The sequence below is a fragment of the Solea solea genome, chromosome 16 (assembly GCF_958295425.1).
Source record: "Solea solea chromosome 16, fSolSol10.1, whole genome shotgun sequence".
Lineage (NCBI taxonomy): Eukaryota > Metazoa > Chordata > Actinopteri > Pleuronectiformes > Soleidae > Solea > Solea solea.
Genome location: NC_081149.1, coordinates 20,928,170 through 20,950,928, shown reverse-complemented (window position 1 = coordinate 20,950,928; position 22,759 = coordinate 20,928,170). Strand labels below are relative to the sequence as shown.

At 36.9% G+C, this 22,759-nt stretch overlaps 2 protein-coding genes across 14 annotated transcripts in view; one reads left to right on the top strand and one right to left on the bottom strand.

Annotated features, from left to right (window-relative positions):
• The window catches only part of LOC131475314 (interferon-induced very large GTPase 1-like), a 64,083-nt gene extending 41,653 nt beyond the window's left edge, over positions 1-22,430 (top strand). For 4 of the 13 annotated variants that reach the window (XM_058653339.1, XM_058653338.1, XM_058653336.1 and 1 more), the window contains 2 exons: positions 3,654-3,691; positions 16,718-22,430. In XM_058653339.1, coding sequence (XP_058509322.1) covers positions 3,654-3,691; positions 16,718-21,445 — 4,766 coding nt within the window. In that variant the 3' untranslated portion in view covers positions 21,446-22,430. Of the gene's footprint in view, positions 1-3,653; positions 3,692-4,078; positions 9,661-13,430; positions 13,466-13,592; positions 13,687-13,790; positions 13,878-13,969; positions 14,546-15,028; positions 15,079-15,194; positions 15,262-15,836; positions 16,001-16,717 lie in introns of those variants that run through there. The other 9 variants (XM_058653341.1, XM_058653340.1, XM_058653332.1 and 6 more) reach the window with 7 other exon arrangements.
• LOC131475390 (galectin-1-like) lies at positions 95-795 on the bottom strand. The gene is made up of 2 exons (XM_058653474.1): positions 577-795; positions 95-418 (listed from the first exon to the last, which is right to left on the bottom strand). The coding sequence occupies exons 1-2, from the start codon at positions 778-780 to the stop codon at positions 272-274; spliced, it is 351 nt and encodes a 116-aa protein (XP_058509457.1). The 5' UTR covers positions 781-795; the 3' UTR covers positions 95-271.
• Positions 22,431-22,759: the final 329 nt, after the last annotated feature.

Genomic DNA, 22,759 nt, shown 5'->3' with positions numbered 1-22,759 from the left:
TTTTATATATTCTTCTTTTTTGGCATACAATTCTCTTGTTGTGTAGTGTAATAAAGGCTTACAGTTTATACAACTGACTCTTCAGAGACAAACGTTATTTGAATTTAAACATTTAATATTCTTGGGCACAACACGACATTTTTAAATAAAGACACACTTCCATTGTGGGACTACATCACTTGACTAGCAAGATATTTTCTATACGTGATCAAGTCTTAAATTGTCATCCTTAAACCAAACTAGTAAACACAGGTGTGAGCAACTGTATCTCTTAGCAGATCTTGAAGGACGTCAGCTTGAAGTCGCCGGTGACTCGGACAAAGTTGATGACATCCATTCCAACACGATTAGGGAAGTTGACTTCATATCCATCTGGAAGTTCCACCTCAAACATGTCTCCTTCCAGTTTCAATACACTCTATAGAAGAAAAGATGTTTTATTTTTGGAAGAAAAAAAACTGAGACTGACATCATATTAAAACCTCCTAAGATAAGCACACAGGACTTAAAACCTCTTTACCCAAACTTTTAATCGAACTTTGTTCAACTGCTCTGCCTGCAGCCAGATTCCCTCACCTTGACATCTGTGCCTCTCTCTAGGGGGTTGTATACTTCCCGTTTCTCATCTCCCCAACAACCAGCAGTCTTTGAGTTGCACACAAGTACAGCTCCGTCAATGTCGTCATGGAAACGAGGGTTGAAGTGCAGTGCCAGGTCATCTTTATCACGGCCAAGGTCGATTTGGAATCTAAGTTTGTACAAGAAATGTAATTTAAACATCCGGAGGTTATACAGTTATACAAACCCACCCAGATATGATAAAGATTTTCACATATCAGTCAGTAATTGAAATATTAATGAAACAATTAATAATACATTTCACTCCTGACTGCAAGTTGACAGTCTCAAGCTTCTTTATGTGCAGAAAAAATATTTTACAAATTGGGGTAAATATTTCAACCGATTATGAGATTTTACTGCTGTAATTGTTTTTTTTTCTCAGCCATAATAAAAACATCACTGTCACATAAAGTCATAGCAAAGACTATTAAATAATACAGAAGCCTTTTTTCTGGGTGAAACGAGCCGTTTCTCTGTGAGGGGGCGGGGTCAAGAGCCCAGCTGCTTGAATCTGACCGGACCGTGACCCAGGGACGAAGAAAAAGATTAATGACACTGTATCGGAATTATGTCCAAAAGACTGAAGCCATCCGGCGCCCAAGGAAGGAAAAGAAGGAAAGAAGAGGAAGAAAAACGTGAAAAAGATAGAGGTACAGTAATTATCAATGTGATGAAGTGCATGAAATTAATAGTTTATATATTCAGTGTTGGCAAAACTTAAACAGACAGTGGGACAGTTATGTATGTGCATGTGTGTATGAACACAGTGTAATGATGGGTATAACTTTTCATTTCAGACACACACAGTTTGCACATTAACTTTTATAACACAGAGCATTTTGGCTGCTTTTTACCATTACTATGTTAAAACATACAGTATAAACATAGTTAAAATATACACTATAGAGTGTCTTATATCCTTTTTTTCCCAACACAACCCTATTGACAATCTGATATAATATATTTGGTTATTTTCACCAACTATATAAACACACCTCAGCAAAAAGCAACATCTAGCATCACAAGGCCCCATGCAGCACCATACATTTTGATGTTGTTTATTGTAAAGCTACATGAAGCAATATATGACGTTTGTATTCAGTTTATAATGGCAGACCTGATATGCTAAGATGTTTACACAGTAAACAGACAATGGGCATTCTGCTTTGATTGCTGACCACATGCATTTGTCAGTTACATTTTCGTCAGCTTTGACGCAAGGACTTCATATAGGCATACACTGACCACTGTTGCATATACAGTGAAGTGAATGCATTTGTAAAATAATTTCCATATTTAATAATTAGTTTTGAAATGTATTAGTTGAGTTGAACATGTGATTTCAGGGAAATCATATGTAGGTGTGTTTGTGTGTACCTCAGCTCTTAACACCCATCATATCACATTAGATTTGATAAGAGTGAGGAGGGTTTCAAAGGGCAGACAAAGGATTGTAAACATTGCTCTCTCTCTTTCTCTCTATCTCTTTGACTTTGTTGATAGATATTTAAAATATATAATGTTTTAACAGCCCATTAGTGTTGCCTTGTTGTCTCGCCTGATGCTACAACGGAAATACTTTCACTTTCAATCTCCGCCTGTTGGTAAAACACAAAAATAAATCATATAGATTAAATGTTAGCAAAACTCAATAGACAGTGGGACAGTTATCAGCATTTTGGCTGCTTTTTACCATTACGATGTTAAAACATACAGAGGCTATTAGAATGTACACTATAGAGTGTCTTATATCCTTTTTTTTACCAACACAACCCTATAGGCAATCTGATATTATATAGTTGGTTAGCAACTATATAAACACACCTCAGCAAAAAGCAACATCACAAGGCCCCATGCTGCTACATTTTTATGTTGTTTATTGTAAAGCTACATGAAGCAATATATGACCTTTGTATTCAGTTTATGAGGCCTAATCTATAAAAGGTCTCTCTATAAAAAGAATTGTACCAGGAAGGGTTTGTGATAAATCAGCCAGACCTGTGAGAGTTCAGGAACAAAAAACAAAGGTGAGTTTGTACAACTATTCTATAGTTTTTGTGCAAATATCTTTTTAAACATTTCATATTGAGGTCTTGTCTGATTTCTAGCTGAGCCTGCCTCTCTCCTGACTCATGATTGTAATTTGAAATATGTTATATACCTACCAGCCACAATAGTAAAAGCGGAAACTGGTTTTGAACTGCTTTTAAAGAGTTCCTTCTGAACTGTCAATGATGTGAAACTTTGTAGGTTTGGTTATTCTCTGTGGTTTTAAGGTTTGAAAAACTCAAACAAATGGCTCTACCACAACAAAACCAGTCACTGATTAGTCTTCGGTGAATACGATCAGGCTCAGTACATTAAGGACATTTAGAAAACTAACAGGCAAACATTGTTAGTCTGACTGAAATGGCATCAAACTGAATTTCTCTTTGACAAACGAGATAATCGATACAAATCATAGAAGAACCTGTTACAGAGAAGAATAAGACAAGATCATCAAAAGAATGAAGAAATCCAAGACAGAGAAGTGCTGTAGACTATCAGGGGTTGCACCATTAGATCATAGATAATGAATCTAAAGCACTTTAAATAGTTACATCTGTTGCACATATTTTATGTATTTGTCTGAGTGGCTTTGCGATATGATTGTTCAGATGAAGATTCACTGAGATGGAGGCGGAGACTCACGACATCACAGCAAGACGAGGAGGAGGAGGAGTTGGAGGAGGAAGAGGAAAAACTGAAATCAAATCTGAAACTTCTTTGACAGATGACGAAGGTAATTCTTACAACTGCAATTCAAACATTCATAAACTGATATGGTTTGGAAATATTTTTAATGCTAACCCTGTGCAATTTATTTTTTACATAAAGACATGAAAAGACATGTTCTTCAAACTTAAATCTTTGAATTCAACTTAAAAACACCTGAATAAAATGTTTTTTAACTGTAAAATTGTTTACACTTAAAAATATTTCTGCTTCTGTGTGCTCCAGCTCCTCTAATGAAAACTATAATTTCACTGTAGGTGCTGCAGATGAGGTTACACATGAAGACAAGGACAAGGTAAGAAACTAAAGCTAAGAGCCTTTGAGTTTTCATTTTATATGTCATTTTAATGTTTTTCATGCTTTTGGATGCAGTTTACAAATGATCAGAAAGAGAACAACAGTTTGAGATACTATTGATGAATCATGAGGTGATGCAGATTATTGTGTAAAAATGTGTGAATAGTTAAAACAATTACTGTCTTTGTTCATGCTTTACTTCAGTTGTAGAGTAGTAAAACATAAAATGTTAGATTCTGGTGCAAACACACACTAATTACTTATCATTATCTCCTCTAACTAAAGCTGAGTTATTCAGCCACAGTTAATTAGCAAGTAATTAATCAACAAGTAATTATAAACTTACATATAATTGTAAAGTTTGACCACAATATTGAATTTTTAGGTTGGAAAAATGCCAAATTCTGTGAAGATTTCTGAAGAGATCGACAAGGAAAATTCACACCAAAGAGTAACTGAAACACTGCTCAGACTTGATCTTCAAGACAAACATCAACAGAAGTTGACTTCAGAAGAGTTTCTCAAAAATGTGACTTCAGAGAAAGAATTAACAAAAACCTTTCTTCACAAGCTTCTCATGTTAGACTACAGAGCCAGATATATTCCTGTTAAACAAGAGATTCTCGAGGTGAGCGATTCAAAACATATTCAAGCGTGTGATAGTGCTGAAGTAGAGGACACAGATGACATAGAAGATTTTATGAGCACAAGTGAAGACACTGAACAAACAAAAGAGACTTGTATGCATCCAATGGACATTCAAATGGCAGTATTTCACTGTTCAGACAGCTTCCTCAAGCAGAACATTGTATCAAAGCTCTCACAATGTCAGTATGCTTTACCTTTGCTTGTTCCTGACCCAGTCACGATGGATATTGAGTGTCCTCTTTGGACATTCAGAAAAATAACAAAAAGCTGGAAGACAACTGATATCCAAACTGACAGCAAAATACTGAAGAGCATGCCCATCTGCAAAGCCAAGACACCCATGGTGTCATTTTTGCGACTGGATTCACTATCAGTGTCAAAATCTCAGCTGATAAACACGTTGATCAACGACCGTCACAGCACTTTCTTCCACAGACACCTTCAAGGAAGCAACAAAACTCGCCACTTGGTGGATGGCATGGCAGAGATTGCCTGGTACTGCCCAGCTGGAAAATGTAATGATGCCTTCAATGACTGTGTTGCCTTCTGTAATCTCCATGGTGATGCTCTGTTGTTTGAGAAACAGCGTGACATACTTATTGAAAAATCGTCAGTTAATGTTGTGCTTGTACCAACTCTGGAAAAGGGTCACAAAAGTTGGGGAGTAATCGAGGCTCTCTGGAAACGTTTAAAGCCTCTCATTATTCTCACTACTGATACTGACGGTGGTAAACATCAGAAGAAACAGGGCAGATACAAAATAAGTCTAAAAGACAGAAGTCATTCAGATATTACTGAAGAACTGAAAACAATCATTGGACACATTTTGTATGAGTCACATACATCCTTCCACCTTGAAAGTATGGCGGAGGACCCTAGAATCAGAGTGGATGAAGATGACCCAGTCTGCCGAAAAGGGAAAACTGCTGCATTGGAAATGATGAATTTGCTTAAGAAGATACAGGATGTCACAGAAATCAAAAGCAAATTCCTCCCTTGTCAAGGCCAATTGTGGCATGAGTGGAGCAGAATAAAAAAAGAGCTGTACAACCTGACAGGACAGATTGAGTTTGAGAAATCTAAAAAGGAAAATGAACTGATAAAAATACGACAAGATCAGTGCAAACATTCCTGTAGTGAGCTGATAAAGCTGTTTACTGATAATCTTTTGTCTCGGTCATCAACTGAGAGACAGTATTTCCTGAAATGGACTCAGATCTTCCTTGATGACCATGTTACTGATGATCTGTCTGTAATTCTGCAAAACTATGATAAAACATGGTCAGAGGTCTTGGCTCTGAAAAAGAAACACGACAAATCTGACCTTTTCAAAAGCAAACAAACTGAGCTTGAACAAATATCAACAAAACTCCAGTCAGCATCTTTTGGTTTGGAGCACATCTTTAGAGAAATGGGGCAGATCTATGAAGCCCATAAATCTCAGAAGAAACAAGAATGCAGAGATGCAGACTGGTTTAAATACCCCAAGCTTGCTGCAGAGCTGATGATATCAGGACACCCAATGGAGCTTATGGATGGTGATGCAGGTAATGTCCCGCTGACATGGATCTCTAGTCTTTTAGATGAGGTCATCAAAAAACTAGGTGATAAGAGAGTTTTTGTTCTTTCCGTTTTGGGAATACAAAGCAGCGGAAAATCAACATTGCTGAATGCCATGTTTGGGTTAGAGTTTGCAGTGAGTGCTGGCAGGTGCACCAAGGGAGCCTTCATGCAGCTGGTCAAAGTGTCTGAGGAGGTCAAGGAGAAATTCACGTTTGACTACATTCTTGTGGTAGACACGGAAGGACTACGTGCTCTTGAGTTAGGCAATGTCACTCTTCACCATGACAATGAACTGGCAACATTTGTTGTTGGTCTGGGAAACCTGACATTGATCAACATCTTTGGCGAGAATCCAGCTGAGATGCTAAGTTTTCTGCAGATTGTTGTACAGGCCTTCATGAGGATGAAGAAAATTAATCTTTCTCCAAGTTGCATGTTTGTTCACCAGAATATTACAGATATTACAGCTGTAGAGAAAACCATGGATGGAAAGAGACGTCTGCAAGACAAACTGGACCAGATGGCTCAACTTGCTGCCAAAGAGGAGGTGTGTGAGGTGGAATATTTCAGTGATGTCATTGCATTTGATGTTGAAAAGGATGTGAAATACCTTGCCCAACTATGGGAGGGAAGTCCACCGATGGCTCCACCAAATCCAGATTATTGTGAGAGTGTCCAGGAGCTAAAGAGCATGATCCTCTCTAAAGCTTCAGCTTCTGCTGGGATTACTCTGTCACAGTTTAAAATCAAAATCCAGGATCTTTGGAATGCCCTTCTGCAAGAAAACTTTGTTTTCAATTTCAAAAACACATTTGAAATTGTGTACAGAAACCTTGAGGTCCAGTTTGGGAAATGGACCTGGATCCTGAGGAGCAACATGTTGACCATTGAAAACCAGCAGTATAACTGCATTGAAAATGGAAATACTGACAAAGTTGAGCTCAATCATCTTTATGAAAAAATGAGCAAAACCTATGAAGAAACCAAAGAAGAAATTCAAAAGTATTTTGATCATGACAAAGACAAAGAAATATTGGTTCAGTGGCGAGGACGATTTGAAAGCAAAATCAATGATTTTCATGAGGAACTGGTAAAGGAAACAAAAAGAAAATTGGATGAAATCCAACAGAAGAATGCATGTAAAAAGCTAAATGATGAGAAGACAGTGTTTGAGAACAAGCTTCTGCAGAAGAGCAAAGAGCTCGCTCATCAGTTAAAAGACAAGGGACAAGAAGAAAAGGAATTAAAAATGCAGTTTGACCATGTTTGGGAAGTCTGGGTGGACGAACTAACTGCAGATACAAAACCTATTGAAGACATCGACTTTGAAAAAGAACAGAACAAGGTCTTGACTGACCTTGGTATTGAATGGTCTCTCATACGTGACTCCAAACGCTGTGGCAAACATAAAAAATTACCAGTGGGTGGGAATTATTCTGATTACATCACTCCAAAGAAATGGTTAGGAAAGATAAAGAAGCTAATCTATCATGACCACGATCGCATCAGATCCTTCATTGCCAGAGTTGAACAACAGTCCATTGATAATATTAAGACTAAACCGGTAATCACAAGAGGTTTCCAATCAACTTACTTACAAGAAGTGGCCAACAGTGTTATAAAAGAAGTAAAAGAACTTGAAGCAGAGCTGGAATGCACTGCAAAGAAGGAGTTTACAGTTGATCTCTTACTGTATGTATTTGACAGAGCAACAATTTGGCTTTCAGAGTCTCACAAGAAATTCAAGATCAACAATGATGCCATTGCTTACCTTGAGGGCAAGAAAACACAGTATTATGATATTTTTAAAAGCTTCTGCAAAGGACACTCCTCTGCTGTTGTGTTTGGAAAAGTGATCTGTGAAAAACTCCGGTCTGCTACTGCTCAGGCAGTCTTTACTAAGACTGCCATTGATCTTGCTGGAGAGATGAAATGTAATTTCCCAGCATTCAATGGGAACCGGTTAGTCTTGGAGAAACATGTGTTGAAGTCACTGGCAGAGAAAGGCTCATTTAAAGACTACATTAATTACATTCAGCAGCCAAGAAAACATGTAGAGTCTTATATTGAAGAGCAAGTGAAGGAATATATCTTCACAGATCATGAAGACAGAACAATGAATATATGGAAAAAAAATGCTGAAGACATCAAAAGAGTGGTAAATCAAGCTTTATTTACTGCATCGGAAAATGTCAAAACCCAGAGAGGAAGCACAGACCTGTGGCTGAAGGAATTTTCCAGTTTGCTAAAAGATGAACTGACCATTGGTGATATTTCTTCTGAAAATTTCAGTGACATTACCAACTTCGACTTTCTAAAGGATGAAATAGAGACAGGATTTGAATCCATCATTGAAGAAACAAACAAACTCCCACTGAATGAAATGAAGGAATCCAGACTGAAGCCTGAGAAAATCCTCATTGATCAGTTGTGCAATTGTTGCTGGGTAACGTGTCCTTTCTGTGCAGCTGTTTGCACCAACACCCTGAAAGATCACAGCCCTAATGATCACAGTGTACCTTTTCATCGATCCAGTGCAGTAAAGGGTTTTCATTACAGAAACACAGTGGAAATGTCAGTTGATTTCTGCACAACAAAAGTTGCAAGCGATAGACGCTTTCACCCTGATTCTTCAGAAAGGTTAATTCCCTATAAACAGTACCGAACTGGTGGCCCAAAGTATGAACATTGGAACATTACCCCTGATGACTCTGAACTGCCATACTGGAAATGGTTTACATGTCAATATCAAAATCAACTAGAAGAACACTACGAATTAAAATTTCAGGACCGGGGAAAAATTCCTGAAAACTGGACAAAAATCTCAAAAGAAGAAGCTATTAAAAGTCTGGATGAACTGTTCAGTGTGCGAGAGGCCACAAACAAATGAGCTCTGCTCATCATACTGTTTTGTTTTTTAATCATTTTCATGACACAAACTCAAAAAAAAATGGCCTCAATGAATAAACGCAAATTAAATAAGTCACGGGTGACTATGGGGATAGAAATGTTTCATGATAATGTAAAGATCTTCTTAACTCAAAACTTAAAGGGAAAAAAAGGTTATTGCTATATAAAGATATATTAATTGATTTATGCCATGGACAGAAAAAACTTTCATTTTCATATTTCAGCTTTTTTCTTGTATAATTTTACCTTTTTTTTGTGGTTGTAAGGTTGTTGTTTTTTTATTTTTGTTATACAGATATATGTACCTTGACACGATAAATCATTTTTGAAGTGAGAAAATAGATGTTGATTAACATTTCTTACTCGATTCAAATGAAAGAATTAGTTATTTTTCTTTTATTGTGGTTTGATTTGCAATTTATGATGTAAATGAAAAGTAACCTATGGTTCTTGTCATGTTATTGTTTAATATATGCTTTGTCATCCATCTCTCCATTTTCTACCACTTTATCCTCCATATGAGGGTCGAGGGGGAAGCTGGAGCCATGTAATCAATATTTCTTCCTGATTTTAATGTCAAGATATGAAGAAAGAGTTGTGTTTGTGCAGTCCTGGTAATTGACACTCTTTAGAGATTATAACAAGCTTAAATATGTAATGTCTGTCTTGATTTATTTGATTTTAGTACAGACCAGGAACCTTGAGGGAAGCATTCATTACATGATAGATTACTTTTTAAAGTCTGGTATCATCTGACCTCCTGGTTAATACTAGATGGACATTTGTCAGCTCATTGTGTTTTTATATTCGAGAAAAACATTTAATAAAAAATAATAATTAATCATATTGCAGGCCTCGGTTTATTATTATTAATTATTTATGGCAGATCATTATTAACATGAAGGACAAACAAAGGTTAAACAACTTTTTAATCTACAAAGATTCTTCAGAATGAAACCCTGATTAAATAATATGAAAAATTAGTTGAAGTTACTTGGACAGCCCCTGCCAATACTGAATGATAAAAAAGTTTCAAAATGATTTCTAATTATATCATAATTAGATGTTCTTTTTATATTGGTATTATTTTACATTTCATTTTATATATTCTTCTTTTTTGGCATACAATTCTCTTGTTGTGTTGTCTTGTAGTGTAATAAAGGCTTACAGTTTATACAACTGAGTCTTCAGAGATAAACGTTATTTGAATTTAAACATTTAATATTCTTGGGCACAACACGACATTTTTAAATAAAGACACACTTCCATTGTGGGACTACATCACTTGACTAGCAAGATATTTTCTATACGTGATCAAGTCTTAAATTGTCATCCTTAAACCAAACTAGTAAACACAGGTGTGAGCAACTGTATCTCTTAGCAGATCTTGAAGGACGTCAGCTTGAAGTCGCCGGTGACTCGGACAAAGTTGATGACATCCATGCCAACACGATTAGGGAAGTTGACTTCATATCCATCTGGAAGTTCCACCTCAAACATGTCTCCTTCCAGTTTCAATACAATCTATAGAAGAAAAGATGTTTTATTTTTGGAAGGAAAAAACTGAGACTGACATCATATTAAAATCTCCTAAGATAAGCACACAGGACTTAAAACCTCTTTACCCAAACTTTTAATCGAACTTTGTTCAACTGCTCTGCCTGCAGCCAGATTCCCTCACCTTGACATCTGTGCCTCTCTCTAGGGGGTTGTATACTTCCCGTTTCTCATCTCCCCAACAACCAGCAGTCTTTGAGTTGCACACAAGCACAGCTCCGTCAATGTCGTCATGGAAACGAGGGTTGAAGTGCAGTGCCAGGTCATCTTTATCACGGCCAAGGTCGATTTGGAATCTAAGTTTGTACAAGAAATTGATTTAAACATCCGGAGGTTATACAGTTATACAAACCCACCCAGATATGATAAAAGATTTTCACATATCAGTCAGTAATTGAAATAATAATGAAACAATTAATAATACATTTCACTCCTGACTGCAAGTTGACAGTCTCAAGCTTCTTTATGTGCAGAAAAAATATTTTACAAATTGGGGTAAAATATTTCAACCGATTATGAGATTTTACTGCTGTAATTGTTTTTTTTTCTCAGCCATAATAAAAACATCACTGTCACATAAAGTCATAGCAAAGACTATTAAATAATGCAGAAGCCTTTTTTCTGGGTGAAACGAGCCGTTGCTCTGTGAGGGGGCGGGGTCAAGAGCCCAGCTGCTTGAATCTGACCCGACCGTGACCCAGAGACGAAGAAAAAGATTAATGACACTGTATCGGAATTATGTCCAAAAGACTGAAGCCATCCGGCGCCCAAGGAAGGAAAAGAAGGAAAGAAGAGGAAGAAAAACGTAAAAAAGATAGAGGTACAGTAATGTCAATGTGATGAAGTGCATGAAATTAATAGTTTATATATTCAGTGTTGGCAAAACTTAAACAGACAGTGGGACAGTTATGTATGTGCATGTGTGTATGAACACAGTGTAATGATGGGTATAACTTTTCATTTCAGACACACACAGTTTGCACATTAACTTTTATAACACAGAGCATTTTGGCTGCTTTTTACCATTACTATGTTAAAACATACAGTATAAACATAGTTAAAATATACACTATAGAGTGTCTTATATCCTTTTTTCCCAACACAACCCTATTGACAATCTGATATAATATATTTGGTTATTTTCACCAACTATATAAACACACCTCAGCAAAAAGCAACATCTAGCATCACAAGGCCCCATGCAGCACCATACATTTTGATGTTGTTTATTGTAAAGCTACATGAAGCAATATATGATGTTTGTATTCAGTTTATAATGGCAGACCTGATATGCTAAGATGTTTACACAGTAAACAGACAATGGGCATTCTGCTTTGATTGCTGACCACATGCATTTGTCAGTTACATTTTCGTCAGCTTTGACGCAAGGACTTCATATAGGCATACACTGACCACTGTTGCATATACAGTGAAGTGAATGCATTTGTAAAATAATTTCCATATTTAATAATTAGTTTTGAAATGTATTAGTTGAGTTGAACATGTGATTTCAGGGAAATCATATGTAGGTGTGTTTGTGTGTACCTCAGCTCTTAACACCCATCATATCACATTAGATTTGATAAGAGTGAGGAGGGTTTCAAAGGGCAGACAAAGGATTGTAAACATTGCTCTCTCTCTTTCTCTCTATCTCTTTGACTTTGTTGATAGATATTTAAAATATATAATGTTTTAACAGCCCATTAGTGTTGCCTTGTTGTCTCGCCTGATGCTACAACAGAAATACTTTCACTTTCAATCTGCGCCTGTTGGTAAAACACAAAAATAAATCATATAGATTAAATGTTAGCAAAACTTAATAGACAGTGGGACAGTTATCAGCATTTTGGCTGCTTTTTACCATTACTATGTTAAAACATACAGAGGCTATTAGAATGTACACTATAGAGTGTCTTATATCCTTTTTTTTACCAACACAACCCTATAGGCAATCTGATATGATATAGTTGGTTAGCAACTATATAAACACACCTCAGCAAAAAGCAACATCACAAGGCCCCATGCTGCTACATTTTTATGTTGTTTATTGGAAAGCTACATGAAGCAATATATGACCTTTGTATTCAGTTTATGATGTTAGGCCTAATCTATAAAAGGTCTCTCTATAAAAAGAATTGTACCAGGAAGGGTTTGTGATAAATCAGCCAGACCTGTGAGAGTTCAGGAACAAAAAACAAAGGTGAGTTTGTACAACTAGTCTATAGTTTTTGTGCAAATATCTTTTTAAACATTTCATATTGAGGTCTTGTCTGATTTCTAGCTGAGCCTGCCTCTCTCCTGACTCATGATTGTAATTTGAAATATGTTATATGCCTACCAGCCACAATAGTAAAAGTGGAAACTGGTTTTGAACTGCTTTGAAAGAGTTCCTTCTGAACTGTCAATGATGTGAAACTTTGTAGGTTTGGTTATTCTCTGTGGTTTTAAGGTTTGAAAAACTCAAACAAATGGATCTACCACAACAAAACCAGTCACTGATTAGTCTTCGGTGAATACGATCAGTCTCAGTACATTAAGGACATTTAGAAAACTAACAGGCAAACATTGTTAGTCTGACTGAAATGGCATCAAACTGAATTTCTCTTTGACAACCGAGATAATTGATACAAATCATAGAAGAACCTGTTACAGAGAAGAATAAGACAAGACCAACAAAGGAATGAAGAAATCCAGGACAGAGAAGTGCTGTAGACTATCAGGGGTTGCACCATTAGATCATAGATAATGAATCTAAAGCACTTTAAATAGTTACATCTGTCGCACATATTTTATGTATTTGTCTGAGTGGCTTTGCGATATGATTGTTCAGATGAAGATTCACTGAGATGGAGGCGGAGACTCACGACATCACAGCAAAAGGAGGAGGAGGAGGAGTTGGAGGAGGAAGAGGAAAGACTGAAATCAAAACTGAAACTTCATCTTTGACAGATGACGAAGGTAATTCTTACAACCGCAATTCAAACATTCATAAACTGATATGGTTTGGAAATATTTTTAATGCTAACCCTGTGCAATTTATTTTTTACATGATCTGTCAGAAGATGAGTTGGAGGAAACTGCAGCTACAGCAAAGGTAATTTTCACTGTAGTCAGTTTCCACCATACAGTTCATTTAACTTTTGCATTTATTGACAGTATTTATATCACACAACTATATTCCATTTTTCAGTATTTCTCAAACAATTTATTCTTGTTCTTAGATTGATCCAGTGAATAAACCTGGTGAAAGTGAACAACATGGAGACAGAACAGACAGAGAGTCTGAAATCAAGTCTTTATCATCCAATGGGAAAGGTCATATTTTTGCATTTTAATCAATGTTATAAATGACATTTCTGCAATATGTCAAATTCTTTGGAAATTTGAAATCTAATCAAATTAATCTCTGATATTTGCAGACTTTTCGCTTTTAACTGCCAATATGAGCTCTACAGAGGACAATAAAACACTGATGGACACAAGTCCACCATCGCAACCTAATGAATGTGAGAATTTGTTCTTTTAGTTCTTTTCCATTATTAAACTCTTAGAATGTTGTTTAAACTATTTCTAACATGGTGCCATTCTTTTTCCCCAGGGAATCCAGAGCTTACTCTTGTGTTAATTGGTGACACAAATTCTATTAAGGTGGGACCGGAAAATATCTTGCTTGCCAACGATGAGCAGACACATATGCAGCATCTGTCACCCAAACTGTATGATCTGTGTGGTCGACACATCTCTGTGATCAACATGCTTGGTCAGCAAAACACTGAGAACCTCCTGCTAAATCAGGGAGCTCATGTTTTTCTCCTGATATTACCATATAGTCTGGATAGCAGCCAACATAGTGCAGGAGTGCAGTGGCTGGAAAAGGCTTTTGGGAAAGAGTCACTCTCTTATTTAATAACAGTTGTGACTCATGATGCAGATGCAGAGTGTGGACGTGCACTGACAGATTTGAAAGCCAACACAGGTTTTGATGAAAAAAGGTACCACACATGCACAAAAAGTATGACAGATGTTAAGGAAATGACAGCACTGCTGGAAAAAATAGATGTTATGGTCTCTGAAAAGAAGCCATACTGCGGCAGCAGAGGGACGCTGGATGAGAATGATGAGCAAAAACATGTGGACTTCAAATCAAACACAGAAGAAGGGACGGATCAGACAGGTGAGATTTTCATGTTTAAATTGTGAGATCCACACATCAGCAACAATATAGCTGACAGTCCAACAAGAACGTGGTGCTCATACAGGGATACCTAAACATATTTTTTGGACTGGTCCAAAAGGTCGCAATTTTATGTAAATGGCAGAGCATCAAATTACAAAGTATGTACAGGAGGCCAATCATTTCACCTACGACATCTGGCACTTTCAAAACAAAATGCAATTTCTTTACTGTGGAATTTAATTAACGCACAAATACCCCAAGCAGAAATCTATAATAACAAAAAAGCTTCCTTGAATAAATAATTATTATTATTGTTATATAATGACTGTCCTGCCTAATTATAATGGTAAAACTGTATATACTTGATACCCAATATACACAAATGACTTACCCAGTATGTGTATGTGTGCATAAAACATCTTTGACAGAGAGGAGTTTTTTGTTATTTATTTATTTATTTATTTACTTATTTATTTCCAGGTTGTCCTGCAGAAGATGAGGGGAAGAGTTCATCTAACGTCAAAGTGAAGGTCATTAGTCTACATTTGATTTAAGCATTTATGATAAGAGAAGATTGTATATTCTCCAGTTATATGTTTCTGTTTTAATAAATAACCAATAAAGCTAAAATCATCTGATTTCTCAGAGTGACCTGCTGAATGAATCCGGTGATGTTGAGCACTCAAAGAATGATGACAGCCCAGTGGCAAAAGGTCAGTCTGAATTTATATCTGAAATACCATCTGCAACAAATTTTCACATTACTTCAGATACATATTTAGATTGTATTGTCACTAACTTGGTTGTAGACTCAGAGAAAACAAAAAGCTGAAGCAGTGGCAGAGCAGCCTGGAAAAACCAAAGAGGCAAAAATGACGAACAGAAAGCTTGAGAATACTGGCAAACACTTGCGTTAGGCACTGCTGATCTAGAAGACAGAATGATCTGGAAGAGTATTGGAGTGATGACCCAACTTTCATGTTGAGGTTGATGAGTAATGGGAACCAGTTGAGTCTTGTCAGCTGCCACAGTTACAGCCAGCCTCGCCCCCTGCCACACACAAGAGGAAACAGAACAGCAACAAAAAGAAAAAGCACACAAAAATAGAATCCTGACATAACTTTTATAATGCTGCCTAGAAAAGACATGTTCTTCAACTTAAATCTTTGAATTCAACTTAAAAACACCTGAATAAAATGTTTTTTAACTGTAAAATTGTTTACACTTAAAAATATTTCTGCTTCTGTGTGCTCCAGCTCCTCTAATGAAAATTATAATTTCACTGTAGGTGCTGCAGATGAGGTTACACATGATAACAAGGACAAGGTAAGAAACTAAAGCTAAGAGCTTATGAGTTTTCATTTCATATGTCATTTTATTGTTTTTCATGCTTTTGGATGCAGTTTACAAATTATCAGAAAGAGAACAACAGATTGAGATACTATTGATGAATCACGAGGTGATGCAGATTATTGTGTAAGAATGTGTGAATAGTTAAAACAATTACTGTCTTTGTTCATGCTTTACTTTAAATTAGTCCTAGAGGAGTAAAATGTTACATTCTAGTGCAAACTCTAGGGCTGTAAAGTCCCAGTCAACTGGTCAATTTATGAGTCGATACGTTCTGGCTCGACTAAAATTCTGATTGGTCAATTTTTTGCCGTGTTAATTTCATACAGTCTATGGTTATTTTGATTTCATCAGGAGGGAAGTACCAAGTGGTAATGGGGGTGTTTTCAGAGCACTCCTGTAAAACAGGCATCAGCGTGTCTTCAGAGAACACCCCCCTTGTTTTCACTATTTTGGATTAGCCCCACCCACTAGATAGATTGAAGAACATTGACGTTCTTTAATCTATTTTGAGCTATGATATTGCGCAGATGCACGGGATACAAAATGCTGCCAGAGCCGTCAGACTTTGTCAACCGATTAGTCAATTTTTAGTTGAAGTTTCAGGGCTTCAGTCGACCAATAATTTCTTTGGTTGATTACAGCCCTAGCAAACTCACACTAATTATTTATCATTATCTCCTATAACTAAATCTGCATTATTCAGCCACAGTTAATTAGCAAGTAATTGATCAAACAAATATTTCTTGATCCATTATGCACTTAATCTTAAAAACTTACATTTGATTGTAAAGTCTGACCACAATATTGAATTTTTAGGTCGGTAAAATGCCAAATTCTGCGAAGATTTCTGAAGAGATCGACAAGGAAAATCCACACCAAAGAGTAACTGAAACACTGCTCAGACTTGATCTTCAAGACAAACATCAACAGAAGTTGACTTCAGAAGATTTTCTCAAAATTGGTCCAGCTATGAAAAAGTACCATGTGACTTCAGAGAAAGAATTAACAAATACATTTCTTCACAAGCTTCTCATGTTAGACTACAGAGCCAGATATATTCCTGTTAAACAAGAGATTCCCGAGGTGAGTGATTCAAAACCTATTCAAGTGTGTGATAGTGCTGAAGTAGAGGACATAGATGATATGGATGATTTTTTTAGCACAAGTGAAGACACTAAACAAACAAAAGAGACTCATTTGCATCCAATGGACATTCAAATGGCAGTATTTCACTGTTCAGACAGCTTCCTCAAGCAGAACATTGTATCAAAGCTCTCACAATGTCAGTATGCTTTACCTTTGCTTGTTCCTGACCCAGTTACGATGGATATTGAGTGTCCTCTTTGGACATTCAGAAAAATAACAAAAAGCTGGAAGACAACTGATATCCAAACTGACAGCAAAATAATGAAGAGCATGCCCATCTGCAAAGCCAAGACACCCATGGTGTCATTTTTGCGACTGGATTCACTATCAGTGTCAAAATCTCAGCTGATAAACACGTTGATCAACGACCGTCACAGCACTTTCTTCCACAAACACCTTCAAGGAAGCAACAAAACTCGCCACTTGGTGGATGGCATGGCAGAGATTGCCTGGTACTGCCCGACTGGATGCAATGATGCCTTCAATGACTGTGTTGCCTTCTGTAATCTCCATGGTGATGCTCTGTTGTTTGAGAAACAGCGTGACATACTTATTGAAAAATCTTCAGTTAATGTTGTGCTTGTACCAACTCTGGAAAAGGGTCACAAAAGTTGGGGAGTAATCGAGGCTCTCTGGAAACGTCTAAAGCCTCTCATTATTCTCATTACTGATACTGACGGTGGTAAAGATCAGAAGAAACAGGGCAGATACAAAATAAGTCTAAAAGACAGAAGTCATTCAGATATTACTGAAGAACTGAAAACAATCATTGGACACATTTTGTATGAGTCACATACATCCTTCCAGCTTGAAAGTATGGCAGAGTTCCCTGGAATCAGAGTGGATGAAGATGACCCAGTCTGCCGAAAAGGGAAATCTGCTGCATTGGAAATGATGAATTTGCTTAAGAAGATACAGGATGTCACAGAAATCAAAAGCAAATTCCTCCCTTGTCAAGGCCAATTGTGGCATGAGTGGAGCAGAATAAAAAAAGAGCTGTACCACCTGACAGGACAGATTGAGTTTGAGAAATCTAAAAAGGAAAATGAACTGATAAAAATACGACAAGATCAGTGCAAACATTCCTGTAGTGAGCTGATAAAGCTGTTTACTGATAATCTTTTGTCTCTGTCATCAACTGAGAGACAGTATTTCCTGAAATGGACTCAGATCTTCCTTGATGACCATGTTACTGATGATCTGTCTGTAATTCTGCAAAACTATGATAAAAAATGGTCTGAGGTCTTGGCTCTGAAAAAGAAACACAACAAATCTGACCTTTTCAAAAGCAAACAAACTGAGCTTGAACAAATATCAACAAAACTCCAGTCAGCATCTTTTGGTTTGGAGCACATCTTTAGAGAAATGGGGCAGATCTATGAAGCCCATAAATCTCAGAAGAAACGAGAATGCAAACATACAGACTGGTTTAAATACCCCGAGCTTGCTGCAGAGCTGATGTTATCAGGACACCCAATGGAGCTTATGGATGGTGATGCAGGTAATGTCCCGCTGACATGGATCTCTAGTCTTTTAGATGAGGTCATCAAAAAACTAGGTGATAAGAGAGTTTTTGTTCTTTCAGTTTTGGGAATACAAAGCAGTGGAAAATCAACAATGCTGAATGCCATGTTTGGGTTAGAGTTTGCAGTGAGTGCTGGCAGGTGCACCAAGGGAGCCTTCATGCAGCTGGTTAAAGTGTCTGAGGAGGTCAAGGAGAAATTCACGTTTGACTACATTCTTGTGGTAGACACGGAAGGACTACGTGCTCTTGAGTTAGGCAGTGCCACTCTTCACCATGACAATGAACTGGCAACATTTGTTGTTGGTCTGGGAAACCTGACATTGATCAACATCTTTGGCGAGAATCCAGCTGAGATGCAAGATGTTCTGCAGATTGTTGTGCAGGCCTTCATGAGGATGAAGAAAGTTAATCTTTCTCCAAGTTGCATGTTTGTTCACCAGAATGTTACAGATATTACAGCTGTAGAGAAAACCATGGATGCAAAGAGACGTCTGCAAGACAAACTGGACCAGATGGCTCAACTTGCTGCCAAAGAGGAGGTGTGTGATGTGGAATATTTCAGTGATGTCATTGCATTTGATGTTGAAAAGGATGTGAAATACCTTGCCCAACTATGGGAAGGAAGTCCACCTTTGGCTCCCCCAAATCCAGGTTATTGTGAGAGTGTCCAGGAGCTAAGGAGCATGATCCTCTCTAAAGCTTCAGATTCTGCTGGGATTACTCTGTCACAGTTTAAAATCAAAATCCAGGATCTTTGGAATGCCCTTCTGCAAGAAAACTTTGTTTTCAATTTCAAAAACACATTTGAAATTGCAGTGTACAGAAAACTTGAGGTCCAGTTTGGGAAATGGACCTGGATCCTGAGGAGCAACATGTTGACCATTGAAAACCAGCAGTATAACTGCATTGAAAATGGAATTACTGACAAAGTTGAGCTCACTCTTCTTAATGAAAAAATGAGCAAAACCTATGAAGAAACCAAAGAAGAAATTCAAAAGTATTTTGATCATGACAAAGACAAAGAAATATTGGTTCAGTGGCGAGGACGATTTGAAAGCAAAATCAGAGATTTTCATGAGGAACTGGTAAAGGAAACAAAAAGAAAATTGGATGAAATCATCCAACAGAAGAATGCATGTAAAAAGCTAAATGATGAGAAGACAGAGTTTGAGAACAAGCTTCTGCAGAAGAGCAAAGAGCTCGCTCATCAGTTAAAAGACAAGGGACAAGATGAAAAGGAATTAAAAAAGCAGTTTGACCATGTTTGGAAAGGCTGGGTGGACGAACTAACTTCAGATACAAAACCTATTGAAGACATCAACTTTGAAAAAGAACAGAACAAGGTCTTGACTGACCTTGGTATTGAATGGTATCTCATGTATGACTCCAAACGCTGTGGCAGACATAAAGAATTACCAGTGTGTGGGACTTATTCTGATTACATCACTCCAAAGACGTTGGTTGGAAAGATAAAGAAGCTATTCTATCATGACCACGAACAAATCAGATCCTTCATTGCCAGAGTTGAACAACAGTCCATTGATAATATTAAGACTAAACCGGTAATCACAAGAGGTTTCCAATCAACTTACTTACAAGAAGTGGCCAACAATGTTATAAAAGAAGTAACAGAACTTGAAGCAGAGCTGGAATGCAAAGCAAAGAAGGAGTTTAAAGTTGATCTCTTACTGTATGTGTTTGACAGAGCAACAATTTGGCTTTCAGAGTCTCACAAGAAATTCAAGATCAACAATGATGCCATTGCTTACCTTGAGGGCAAGAAAACACAGTATTATGATATTTTTAAAAGCTTCTGCAAAGGACACTCCTCTGCTGTTGTGTTTGGAAAAGTGATCTGTGAAAAACTCCGGTCTGCTACTGCTCAGGCAGTCTTTACTAAGACTGCCATTGATCTTGCTGGAGAGATGAAATGTAATTTCCCAGCATTCAATGGGAACCGGTTGGTCTTGGAGAAACATGTGTTGAAGTCACTGGCAGAGAAAGGCTCATTTAAAGACTACATTAATTACATTCAGCGGCCAAGAAAACATGTAGAGTCTTATATTGAAGAGCAAGTGAAGAAATATATCTTCACAGATCATGAAGACAGAACAATGGATATACGGGAAAAAAATGCTGAAGACATCAAAAGAGTGGTAAATCAAGCTTTATTTACTGCATCGAAAAATGTCAAAACCCAGAGAGGAAGCACAGACCTGTGGCTGAAGGAATTTTCCAGTTTGCTAAAAGATGAACTGACCATTGGTGATATTTCTTCTGAAAATTTCAGTGACATTACCAACTTCGACTTTCTAAAGGACGAAATAAAGACAGGATTTGAATCCATCATTGAAGAAACAAACAAACTCCCACTGAATGAAATGAAGGAATCCAGACTGAAGCCTGAGAAAATCCTCATTGATCAGTTGTGCAATTGTTGCTGGGTAACGTGTCCTTTCTGTGCAGCTGTTTGCACCAACACCCTGAAAGATCACAGCCCTAATGATCACAGTGCACCTTTTCATCGATCCGATGCAGTACAGGGTTGGCATTACAGAAACACAGTGGAAATGTCAGTTGATTTCTGCACAACAAACGTTGCCAGCTTTGGATTCTTTTACCCTCATCATGATTCAGAAAAGTTCATTCCCTATAAATGGTACCGAACTGGTGGCCCAAAGTATGCTCGTTGGAACATTACCCCTGATGACTCTGAACTGCCATACTGGAAATGGTTTATATGTCAATATCAAAATCAACTAGAAGAACACTACAAATTAAAATTTCAGGGATGGGGAAAAATTCCTGAAAACTGGAAAAAAATCTCAAAAGAAGAAGCTATTGAAAGTCTGGATGAACTGTTCAGTTTGTGAGAGGCCACAAACAAATGCAGCTCTGCTCATCATACTGGTTTGTTTTTGACTCATTTTCATGACGCAAACTTAAAAAAAAATGGCCTCAATGAATAAACGCAAATTAAATGAGTCATGGGTGACTATGGGGAGTTTCATGCTAATGTAAAGATCTTCTTAACTCAAAACTTAAAGGGAAAAAAAGACCAGAAGAGCAATGTGACCATGTATTGCATGAAAAAAAAGATATGGTATATGCATTAACGTTCAAAGTAACTTTTTTTTGGTTATTGCTATATAAAGATACATTAATTGATTTATGCCATGGACAGAAAAAACTTTCATTTTTATATTTCAGCTTTTTTCTTGTATAATTTTACCTTTTGTGTGGTTGTAAGGTTGCTGTTTTTTAATTTTTGTTATACAGATATATGTACCTTGACACGATAAATCATTTTTGAAGTGAGAAAATAGATGTTAATTAACATTTCAATTCAAATGAAAGAATGAGTTATTTTTCTTTTATTGTTACCTTTATGACTTTGTTTAGATTTTATTTTATTGTGGTTTGATTTGCAATTTATGATGTAAATGAAAAGTAACCTATGGTTCTAGTCATATTATTGTTTAACATATGCTTTGTCATCCATCTCTCCATTTTCTACCACTTTATCCTCCATATGAGGGTCGAGGGGGAAGCTGGAGCCATGTAATCAATATTTTTTTCTGATTTTAATGTCAAGATATGAAGAAAGAGTTGTGTTTGTGCAGTCCTGGTAATTGACACTCTTTAGAGATTATAACAAGCTTAAATATGTAATGTCTTTCTTGATTTATTTGATGTAAGTACACACCAGGAACCTTCAGGGAAGCATTCATTACATGATAGATGACTTTTTAAAGTCTGGTATCATCTGACCTCCTGGTTAATACTAGATGGACATTTGTCAGCTCATGGTGTTTTTATATTCGAGAAAAACATTTAATAAAAAAAAATCATATTGCAGGCCTCGGTTTGTGTTCTGATTTGATTGTGCTCACTATACTAAATGGCGATATTTTGGAAAAATTCAAATGTATATTATAAGTCAACGTCATCATTTTCTCTTGTACAGGTATGCGACTGAGCCTCAGCCAGTGTCTGTCGAGTGCACATCACATATTTAACATATATAATGTTTTTTATATAATATCATTGACGTCTTGTCTTTGATCATGTGATTATTTTGTGCCGCTCTGGTCATGCTGCTGCTCCAGACACATTTTCATTTTCAATCTTCCTCAGACCAATAATAGCAACTAAATAGGTTTGATGTTTATTAAAGTAAAATAGAC